This window comes from Mytilus edulis, chromosome 1, assembly GCF_963676685.1.
Source record: "Mytilus edulis chromosome 1, xbMytEdul2.2, whole genome shotgun sequence".
Classification (NCBI taxonomy): Eukaryota; Metazoa; Mollusca; class Bivalvia; order Mytilida; family Mytilidae; genus Mytilus; species Mytilus edulis.
Window position 1 is genome coordinate 70,122,108 of NC_092344.1, and position 12,156 is coordinate 70,134,263.

Consider the following 12,156-nt stretch of genomic DNA (forward strand, 5'->3'; position numbering starts at 1 on the left):
CAACTGTTTGATATTGATACACATTTACTTACACTGATTGCAATAGGTTCCGGTCCTTCTTTCTTTACAACCGATGGTACAAACTGCAGTATCTTTATCACAAACATCAGTTAAACAATTTGTAGGGTTACACCCCCAAACACAAGATCCGTTTTCAGGGAAGCAATTTCGCTCTATACATTTTTCTGCACAATCATTTTGGCAATCACTACCCCAAAAACTCTTCTTACAACCTGTAATTAAACATGGTTGAAAAGTTTAGACGTTTAACAGTGTACCATTCAGAGATTAATAAAATAAAACACGTTTGATAAATGTGGAATTATTAGAAAATTTTGCCAAATACATTATATTGTAACATATTTTGTCTCTTAAAATAAACTTCAATACACAGGCTACTGTTCTAAGCAAATAATCTCTTACATTTTAAAAAAAAGTTTTTAACTCCTCTTTGTGCACTTTTTGTTTTGGCCTTGAAAATTCGTCTGGTGTTAGAATAGAGAAAGGCGCTTAATGGTTCTTCGAGACATGCACATCAATGTGTTTATCACATTACTATTTCTAAACACATAGGAAAAAGACACAATGTTGGTGTTATTTCGTAAATAATTCTGCAGGACCATGTTTCCTTCCTGTGATTGATGCTGGCAGTTTAAAAAACTAAATCAATCAAACAAACAAACAAACCATTTATCAGTAAAATATGTGAACTAAAACATTACTTTGTCATAAGAGGCTTATGTCAAAATTTGATAAATGAAGGTATATCAGAGTTATAGACTTTTAAACCTAGACTGGATATATAGGTGTAATACCACCAAATCATGGTACGTCACATCCGGTTGTATACGAAAGTAGGTCTAAAAAAATATTACCTTGAATTTGACAGTTGTAGAAAATTAACCCTGCATTTTAATGCACTTCAATTTTTCATAAACATGTATCTTGGGTGTCTGAAAGCATCATCCTTTTATTATTTGATGTTCTTATAAAATATTTTGGAAAGTTAAGGTTACAAAGTTACCACAGCAGGTAACCAGTAAATAACAGTGTTAAAATTGGGTTGTTTACTTCCGGTGATTGTTACTTTCTTATATGCAATGAAATTTAGTGTGACATTTTCACTGTAGCATTTTTTTGGTTGAAATAAAGGTAAATACTGTACAATTTTTTTTAAAGTGCCAATTTAACAAAGACTAATAGGGGAAAATCAATGGTGGTATTACACCTATTTAGGGAAACTACACGTGAACTCGTGACCTTATTGTACTTTCATTTTTAAAAATTAGTTCTAAACTAGTTCATACGTTTTAAACATGGACTATTCGGAATGGATTGAGACACAGAAAGCACGTTTGACGGAAAATTGCCTTGAAATGGGGGTTTACGGGTGTTTGCTAAGTCAAATGTGTGGAGAGACAAAGCTGTATTCGGTGTATAGTGTTGGGTTTTCTTTGGACAGAAAAAAGAGCATTGTATGGTCAAAATTTGCATACATGTTGCACACTGAGAAATTTGACCTGTCAGAGGAATTTGATGTGTCTTATCTGTGTCATCAGAAGAGATGCATAAACCCTGAGCACTTGTCTTTCGAGCCGCCTCATATCAACCAAGACCGTCAAGTTTGTCGTGGTATACACCAAACAAGGTGTCGAAAACACAAACCCTACCAAGACTGTTTAATTTAAAATGGTAAAACAATAATAGTTTTAAAGAGAAGTCTTATTTCTTCTTCATATAATTTATGAAATACACTTTTGAATCCAAATACATATATAACATTGACACCTTTCTTGCCATGCTAATTCCCATTTTACTTGAGCCTCTGTGTCAAATTTTAAATCACCCTTACAGTTTTCTTTATACAACAAGTGATTTTTCATTTCAGTGTTAACCATGTACTGAAGAGCATTCTGTTAAAAAATATTATAATTGTGTGAATTGGTCTGCAGATGACACTTTAGCATTGAGGTATGTATCAACTAATGTCATGTTTTTTTTTGTTTTGGCCGCAAAAGTTTACAATTTGCCATTGTGCCGTCTGCATTTTGCACCGACAAAACATTATCTAAATACTTATTTGCCCTGGATTTATACACATCAGAACCCAGTCTCACATACTTAAATTTTATAATTTTTACCAAATTCTTTTTTTACAAGCATTCAATTGGACATAACCCTTTTTAAAACCATTTTGAGTTTTTTTTTCTATTACTCTTTCTCCCCATTTTCTGATGTAAAATACAAGAAAGTGGACTTTTTGTGTAAATCTATTATAAATATACTGTAATAAGTAAATAAAATGACTTTGATATCAGTAACAATAAATGATTGACTGAAAGGGAACCATTATTTGTCACACTAGGGGAACAGATCAAAAACTGAAGTTACACATAAGGGTTTATAGAAAATTCCGTGGAGACTGTTAACATTTATTTTCAGCTAAAAAACTTAATTATTGATTAAACATTACATTTCTTTCATTTTTTGGGGAAAATAATCACATTTGTTTTATTTTGTTGGCAAGAGATATCAAGTTTTGATGAAAAAAGAAGGAAGAAGGAAAAATGGACCAAAACAGACCTTCAAATGAACTCTTAAAGGTGCAATAAAATTGTATATCATCTTAAAGTTGTCTTTTGCATCCTATTTAATTGTTTGAATGCATAGATGATGATTATATGATCAGATATTAGTCAACACTGCATTTTATAATGATACACTGAAATTAGGATTTTTCGAAGAAATTAGACTGAAATCGCCGTAGGATATGGCCTTACATTATAGTGATTTTCTCTGAAACTATAGCTCTGACTGAGACAAAACTTGGCAGTTATGCTTGAAATAACTTGCAATTTGAGGGAACAAAATTAAATTAAGTTTATTTGACATTTAGTTGTTCTTTTATAATAGATGTTAACTAAACAAAATGATAGTCCCTTTTCTTTCGCGAGAATACTAAAAATGATTAAAAGAATCTAAAATTTGCTCTGGATAATATTTATTTTTATATTATAACTAACTGTATGTCCAACGTCGTAGTCATACCAAAGATAATTTTTAAATGAATACTTCCCAAAAAAATTGAGTGCACGTGCACGTATCAGTAGAATACAAACAAATTGCTTCATTTTAGCCCTGGATACTGATTTCATAATGAAGGAGCTTCTGTTTTATAGAGTGCCTTAATCATTATTATTAATCGACTGATGTCTAAAAATATTACACATATTGTACACAAGAATAATCCTTATGTTGACTATAATCGACGACGATGAAACGAAAGATCGTTAACAGATCTCACTCAAATCATCGACGCAGGCTCGACAAAATACATTACCCTCTAAAAGATATATGCCAAATTTTTTTTGTTCTCCTTGTCTATATCTTTGTATTTAACGTGCTGATGATGAACCAAGATAAAATTCTATTTACAAATCATTATCTGATAAAAAAAAAATAAAAAATAAGGAGTATAACAGGTAAATTCAGATTTTAATGGGGTTGTCTACTTTAAATACCAGTATTTGTGATTTAAAAAGATTTATTATACGAATGACATAACACACTGTGTATAAACCACACCGGCAAAATTTGCTCGGACTCGATGGTATCTAACATCCGGCACAATGACGGAACATCAATAGACAAAAGAAAGGTAGGTTTCTCCTTATTTTTTTATTTTTTTTTTATGATATCGAAGAATATATATACATATACAACTATTTTCTGTTGTGAGATGCAATATTTTCTACAACCGTTCTATATTAAGGAGAAATAAGTCAAAATGCATGTCAAAATGACGAATTGAGTGAACCTTGCCTCGAAATTGTTTAATTTCTCGTTAAATTGTTCACATTGTACGGAAAGAAAGGTACGGGAAGATAGATATTGACACGGAGATTGCAAATTTAGCTATTATGAGCATCTCAATAATTGTATTTCTGTGTATGGAAGGAAAGAAAAGGGTCATGTCAAATTAAAATAAACCGGTTTCGTCAATGTTGTTACTACACAATCACCCGGTTTCGTCTATATATATCACCCGGTTTTTTTTGGTTTTTTTTAACTAACAATTTATGAAAAGAAACTTTGGCACGGATCTGAACATTGTCTTTCGAGAATTTAAATAAATATGTATTGTAAAGTAAACTTGGCGTGTTAAAATCTATTTTAAACGGGCACTTTTGGACACAGTTAATTATGATAATACACATTTTCCTAATGAAAGGCGTATCCCTTATTTCACTTTACTTCAAACTAATTTTAAATGGAATATAAATACTGAATAGCAAACACTGGTATCTAATTATTTTGTAACATTATTATATTTTCTTTGTTTATAATAGTAGTATGTAAAGATGAAAAATAAAAGGATGTGTTTTGATTGTGCTATAATTTTAATTTACTATACTATATTATATACACTTAGTTTACAATATTTACTATCAATTATTAATACATTTATGCATTCAATCATTGACGAACAGTCCCTAACCGACTATATATAGTCTATACTGTTCTGCACAAATTAATCATGCATGCAGTCCTTCCAGATTTTCTGGTACTATATATACTGTGTTACTTGCGCACTAAAGCATCCATAACATAGCAGTGAGATTTGTAACTTTCTCCCCGTTTCTGGTAGGCACATTTATTTTCATAGGCATGTTTTTCGCATTATTTTTACAGTTCAAATTCATTTTTTGTACAGTTCAAATTCAATTGAAACTTCAAGATAACTTTCGAAAACAATATCTGACAGTTTTGTATTTTCAATGTGAATAAAAGTTGGTTTGCAAAACATGACCGTCATTTATATCTAGGTCTTATTAAGAAGAAGTGACGGTAACCACTTATCCCATAAACATTGACAATGAGACAACTTTCTTTTTAGTAGACACAAACATTATGTTGAATTAATCAAGTTTAGGTCAGCGTATGCCTTAAACAATGAGAAAAACACACAAACTGCATGAAAGCAAGCTATAACAGGGCCCTAAATTATAAATGTAAAACAATTCAAACAAGAAAACTACCTGCCTATTTTTTGTTCAAACGCATATGGTATAAAGCAACCAAAGACAACCATGGAATTACAAGCGTGTGATTCGGGAATGGACTGAGTCAAAGTGTTGTCGCTGACACAAACAGTGTTCAAAGGTACAAATAATAAAAAATGATGAAAAAACCTTAACTCGTCCGATGACAGAGCCTGTATAGTAAATGCGCGATGTGTGCCAAAACTTGTATCATAGTTAAAATTATCCCTTAACGATTGTAGAAAAGATTACATACATAGAATGATTAGATTACTTATAAAGGTGTTCATCCTTTTGTGCGAGAAAATCACATATCAATTGTGTGTTTCGATTTTTAAGACCGTAAACTTTAATTTCAAGTTTAAACATGTTCAACATATTTTCCCATAACTCATATAGAAAACGCATATTTAGAGAGCTTTAATCTCAATATGCTGTTAAAAAATTTCGGAATGCAAAGTAAATTAAAATATTTGTGTTCTATAAGAGTAGGAATTCAAGTGTTTGCTTATTATTTATTTGAATCTGAGACTCATATAAATAATAAGCCGTTGTCCGGTGAACGAACTTGTTTTCCGACGACCCACAAAACTCCTTTTGAACGCTGAAGTTAAATAATCAATTATAATGTAATTCGATTATGATTTTTTTTATTTGACCAAACCGGGTTATGCATTTTGAAATCTATGACGAAACCGGGTTGTATACATTGACGAAACCGGCCAGTTCCATTTTGACATGACCCATTTCTTTCGTTCTATACACAGAGATACAATTATGGAGATGCTCATAATAACTAAATTTGCAATCTCCGTGTCAATATCTATCTTCCCGTACCTTTCTTTCCGTACAATGTGAACAATTTAACGAGAAATTAAACAATTTCGAGGCAAGGTTCACTCAATTCGTCATTTTGACATGCATTTTGACTTATTTCTCCGTTAATATAGAACGGTTGTAGAAAATATTGCATCTCACAATAGAAAATAGTTGTATATGTATATATATTCTTCGATATCATAAAAAAAATAAGGAGAAACCTAACTTTCTTTTGTCTATTGGTGTTCCGTCATTGTGCCGGATGTTAGATACCATCGAGTCCGAGCAAATTTTGCCGGTGTGGTTTAGACACAGTGTAACATATCCACAAGCGAGATAGACAAATATCATTTCCAAAGAGTTCACTTGGTTAATCTATATTGGCCTGCACGATTTTAAATGAACACATTTAATCATTCCAATTCTTCAAATAAGCACAGTAAGCTTACGAGATTCTAAATTATTTTGGTTTGATCATAAAACGCATAAATGAATTTTTATATCAGGTCCTTAAAATAAATCGATTTTAAATATTTGGGAATGATAAGGTCATTGGAACAAAAATAGGCTCATCCAAAGTTCCTCAATATGACATGATGTTCGAAATCTAAGATACTATTATGTAGCATTTTTACTGTGCTGATTAATGCAAAATCAAACTATTTAATTGCTCCAAAATTGAAAGTGTGAAATTGTTATTATAACGACGATACTGTATAGTATTTCATTATTTGTCATATGAGAAGCATAGTGTTTTTAAAAGCATTAACTCATTGGTTGCACTCCCATTAAGTACCTCATATGTTTTTCTATCTCAGCAGATGGCATTAACAAATCATATCAAAGTTGAATTTTCAAAACATGGATTCCTGTGTACTACCTTGAAGCGAAAATATATGTGATTTTGAAACTTTTCATGAGCTTAAAACAGGCAATCCACTATTTTCACCCATGCCTCCAGTTACCTTAAATGGTATATATACACGATCTTTAGTTTTAGAGCATAGCCTGAATTCTTATATAAAATGTTTAACCGTATCTGTAATACCATATAAAGTTATTGATGCATATCCTATGTACACTATGATACTTGAAAAGAAACAATCAGTAAGTATTATCAATAATAATTATTTTATAAATGCCATCTTTGATGCCAATAGCGATAAAAGTAAAACTCTTGTACACACCTTGCTTTAAATATCAAATAGACAAGGTCATCACGTGGCATCACACACGAAATATATAGCAGGTAGAAATACATTTATACTTAACCAACCATTAATGGCAACGTAACATAGTTCAACAATAGGTCCAAGAGCGTTGCCATTTTGTCGATAAGAGCCTTTATCATCGTAATAAATGACATATTTTCCAAGTTGGTTACAAGGTATTGTCTGAGTGATGTTTGGTACACCAGGATCAGGATCTGCATAACAGAGATAACCATCAGGTGGAGTTGTTGATGTATTGGTCACATATAATTTAAATCCATCCATCCGTGAAGCCTCTGTAATAGAAATTACACCATATATAAGTTTGGGAATGTAGTACTACGCAACTACTTGTATGCAACACTGCCGATTTTAAGCGTATAATAGAAATTGATCAGAAACCTGAATTTTTTAAAAAGTTTATTATAGATTGCATGCATATTCCACAAGATTTCAATATATCCTTGATACAGGTGCGTTCGGTTTACTAAAACAACTGTTTTAGGACATCAACAGTAAAAAATGATTAGTATTTATAATGACATGACTATAAGTTATCTTACGCCACGGGAATGTGTTACAATCTGATTATAATCATGCTAGTCCGTTATATTCAAAACGAATCTTTTTCAACTGAAATCGTTTATTATGGAATCTTAAGAATGATTACGAGCAATACAATATTTTCCAGTACAGCTTGACTTTTACACGTCATTTTTCAGATACATTGTGTACTAATACTATTATCACACAGTGTAAAAGTTATTTTCGACACTAGATATATATATCACCACTGTATATATCTATCACTAATCTCTATATCTATCACCACTCTGTATGTTTTTCACCACTCTGTATATCTATCACCACTCTGTATATCTATCACTACTCTATATTTCTATAGCCACTCTATACATGCATCACTACTCTGTATATCAATCAGCACTCTGCATATCTAGTATTAATCTGTATATATATCACCACTCTGTTTATATATCGCTATATATATATCACAACTCTAGATCTGTATATCTATCGGCTGAAGGGAACTGTTTAAACTATAACTTACATTTACTGCTTCATTTTCATTTAAGTTTCTCAAATTTTAAGACTTGCAAATTGTACTAAGTAGTCTACTCCCTTGAAACATTGCACAAGTCAGTTATTAAAACAAAAGTAACAACAAGATGTGTCAAAGCGACACGAATGGTCCCGTCTTAAAAAGTTGAAAAATCTGTAGTTTCAATAACACATGTGGACACAAACATGATGGTAGTCTCGCATATCAAAAATCAGCTCAAAATCTGGATGCCTATAGTAAAAAAGTCTGTATAACTGTGATTTTCAACAATTTTCAAAGTTGTAAAGCCTTAATTTTGGCAAAAATTAGCGGAGCGGAACGAAACTTAAAATTGATTTGTAACTCATCATGGTTAACTTACATGCCAAAAATCAGCCCAATATCTGAAGGCGTTTAGAAAAAAGTATGTATAACTGTGATTTTCAAATTATCAAAGTCCAAATCCTGTAATTTCGGCAAAAATTAGCGGAGCAGAACGAAACTTTAACTTGATCTGTAACCCGTCATGAGTAACTCACATACCAAAAATAAGGCCAATATCCGAACGCGTTTAGAAAAAAAGTCCATATAACTGTGATTTTCAACAATTTATCAAAGTCCATAGCCCATAATTTTGGCAAAAATGAGCCGAGCGGAACAAAACTTAAACTTGATATGTAGCTCATCTTGGTTAACTCACATGCCAAAAATCATCCCAATATCTAATAGCGTTTAGAAAAGAAGTCCGTATAACTGTGATTTTGAACAATTTATCAAAGTCCAAAGACCGTAATTTCTGCAAAAATTAGCGGAGCGGAACGAAACTTAAACTTCATCTGTAACCCGTCATGAGTAACTCACATACCAAAAATAAGGCCAATATCCGAACGCGTTTAGAAAAAAAGTCCATATAACTGTGATTTTCAACAATTTATCAAAGTCCATAGCCCATAATTTTGGCAAAAATGAGCCGAGCGGAACAAAACTTAAACTTGATATGTAGCTCATCTTGGTTAACTCACATGCCAAAAATCATCCCAATATCTAATAGCGTTTAGAAAAGAAGTCCGTATAACTGTGATTTTCAACAATTTATCAAAGTCCAAAGACCGTAATTTCTGCAAAAATTAGCGGAGCGGAACGAAACTTAAACTTCATCTGTAACTCATCATGGTTAAAACTCACATACCAAATATCAGCCTTATATCTGAAGGCGTTTAGAAAAAATCCGTATAATGGTTTGTTGCGGAATGACGGAATGACGGAATTTCGGACAAGGATAAAACTATATGGCACCGACAACTTCGTTGCGGGGCCATAAAAAAACAGGCGGGAAACAGCCTGCCGTATTGTTTTTCTGCACTTGTAGTCAAGATAAGGTCCGAAGCGTGCCGAAAAATTATCCGGGGGCAGTTGTTATCCTCAGTCTGATTTCTTGTTACCTTTGAATTTATCTTATATTTAATTGTGGTCTTTTCGTATTATATACAATACAAAGGAAACAAAGAAACAGGCCGATAACAATCGTTGCCGGAGAGTTTTTCCTCACGAGTAGCCAGATCAAGGTCCGATGCGATAGCCTTTGTTTTGTATCTGACTTGAACGACGTTTCAGTAATAGTTATTTGAGGACGCGAGGTGTCTCTTTGTCAGATCACACCGATAGTCGGAGGCCAGAGGGAGATCTGACACTGGCACACCAAGTCTGAATGGGATAACTATTTTACATCCCAGCTGTTATAGATTAGACGAAAAATCATTTACAATTCAGAAAATCTAGCTTAAAACGCCACACAACCATATTAATATACATGTACTCTATATATTACTATATAATATATAAACCCTTTATGACCCCCGAACACGATCTTAAAATATAAAACGATGTCAACTCGCCCTACTGGCCAATCGGCTCACAAACAATCGCCACTTTTTAAAAAAAATCGCAGCACTCTTGAAAAGGGTGAAATCCATTGAACAATTAGTCTGACAATTCGCCTTATTTATGAAAAAAGGTTAAAATCCCACTGAATAATAGTTCTGCATACTCGCCCCACTTATATATAAATATCTGATTCCTTTAAATATGTAAATTGCTTGCTTTCTTTAAATATGTAAATTACTAAGAGGTGGGTTCAGAAGTTTGTTTTACATGTATCTTATATATATAGTGTTAATCAGGATGAAACACGTGTCCGTATATGATCTAATCGCAGCTTACCGTCAAAAAGTGATGACATACAAATGTAAGGCCGTGTTCACATTGACCTAAAATCGGTGTTGTGTTAATGTAACTCACACGTAAACTAAACACAATTGCGTTCCCATTGATAAAACTCAATGTTTACATGTAGTTTAACAGTTTAAATGATGTTTTATCTACACACAGTCGATAGTCAATGTAGGCCTTGTGTAGGTTAAGTGTACACAAAACTAGGCATTTAGGACATTAGTTTTACCGTGTATATATTTAAGGAGGAAACTATTTTTGAGTAAAATTGATATTTTTGATAATCATTAGTATAGTTCTTTACAGAAATTGTTGTCTTAATTTTACAGTTTTTTTTGTTTTTTTTTAAATAACGTACTTCATTAACCCCTGATCAAGACTCAAAGCAGCATCATTGTCGAACCCATAAGGCAGCTACCAATTGATTTTCGGGGGGAGGCTATTATTATTGTTGAGTATAAAACATAAAGGCAAGGGGGTGGGGTGTTGAGCTATGGATTTTGTTTTGGAAACAAAAAATGTTTCCAGTTTTTGGCCCTGAAAAAAAATTGTTTGTTTCACCCTCAGCTGCCACTATTTATAATGCTAAAATTGATTTTGACTTGTCACCAAAATTTGTCCTGAAAAAAATCAATAGCTCACGTCCCCCGTCCTCCGCTCCCCCTCCCCTCCACAAAAAATGAAGTAAATAGTTGCTGCCTAATTCATTTGAAAAGGTCTTCCCGAATCAATTTGACGTACACAGAAATATTCGCCACTGGTCTTTACTCAAACAACGATTCACGCATAAATGCATGACTAAAAAAAGTGTGAGGTAAATGATATGTTTCATTGTCTAGTATATCAGATCCGTTAAATAACACTTAAAATAAATAAAAAAAACGTTACCCTATTCCTTTACTAAATACTCCTTGGAGAAGAAATACCATTTGAAACGAACAGAAAAGATAAAAATGTAGTGATCCCTAATATCTCAATCCTTTTTTTCGGCTGTAAGCACGCTGCTGCAGCTAACGTTTTCTAATGCGTAATCGAGACATCTCTAGTATATTCAAACTACTACAAATTATAAAAATGGCTTTTATAAAGTAGCAACCACTTAACTTAAAAAAGGGGGAGGGTTATTATTTTTTTTTATCTGAGTCAGATTTTTTTCGCGCGTACGTTTTTATTCCTTTTTTTCGATGCTGGTGATCAAATTCTTTTTTTTCCCAATATTTAACACTATAATGTATGCGGGAACTCTTGATTCATAATATTTTTTTTATCATCTGTATGACCATTTTTATTTTATCAAATTGGGGATCGGAATATTTCCATTCCAAACCCCCCCCCCCCCCCCATTTTGAAGTCAAATGGTTGTTCCCTTATCGCTAGAAAAATTGTCCAAATATTTTGAATTTAGTTCTACGTAATGAACATTTAAATGACATATAGTTTACAAGTGGGAACATATCTTATGTACAGGTAGCTAAACACGGTGTGTAGATGTGAACAAATGTAATGTGAAACCAGTGTACACTACACTAAACTAATTGTAAACATGTTTACTCTACACGGCGTTTGGTGTGAACACGGCCTAAGTTGAATGAATGAGTTTTCTTCACGATTTGCTGCATATTTGAACATATATTATTACACGGACACTTTTAATTTTAGGATCAATCGTGCATTGGAGAGTTGATAGGGATTTTATCTTTTGATAAAATTTGATTATTTTATATATATTTCTTGTCTTTTTTTATTGAAATATATACGCTGGTACAAGTATATTCTTTTTACTTTTAGCATTGTC

The 12,156-nt window shown here is 32.5% G+C and overlaps 1 protein-coding gene across 2 annotated transcripts in view; it reads right to left on the bottom strand.

The window, feature by feature from the left end:
* LOC139488342 (receptor-type tyrosine-protein phosphatase epsilon-like) overlaps window positions 1-12,156 on the bottom strand; it is a 75,153-nt gene that overhangs the window by 42,213 nt on the left and 20,784 nt on the right. The window contains exons 4-5 of one of the 2 annotated variants that reach the window (XM_071273875.1): window positions 7,138-7,368; window positions 33-233 (exon numbers count right to left, since the gene is read on the bottom strand). In XM_071273875.1, coding sequence (XP_071129976.1) covers window positions 33-233; window positions 7,138-7,368 — 432 coding nt within the window. Of the gene's footprint in view, window positions 1-32; window positions 234-7,128; window positions 7,369-12,156 lie in introns of both variants that reach the window. The other variant, XM_071273883.1, reaches the window with a different exon arrangement.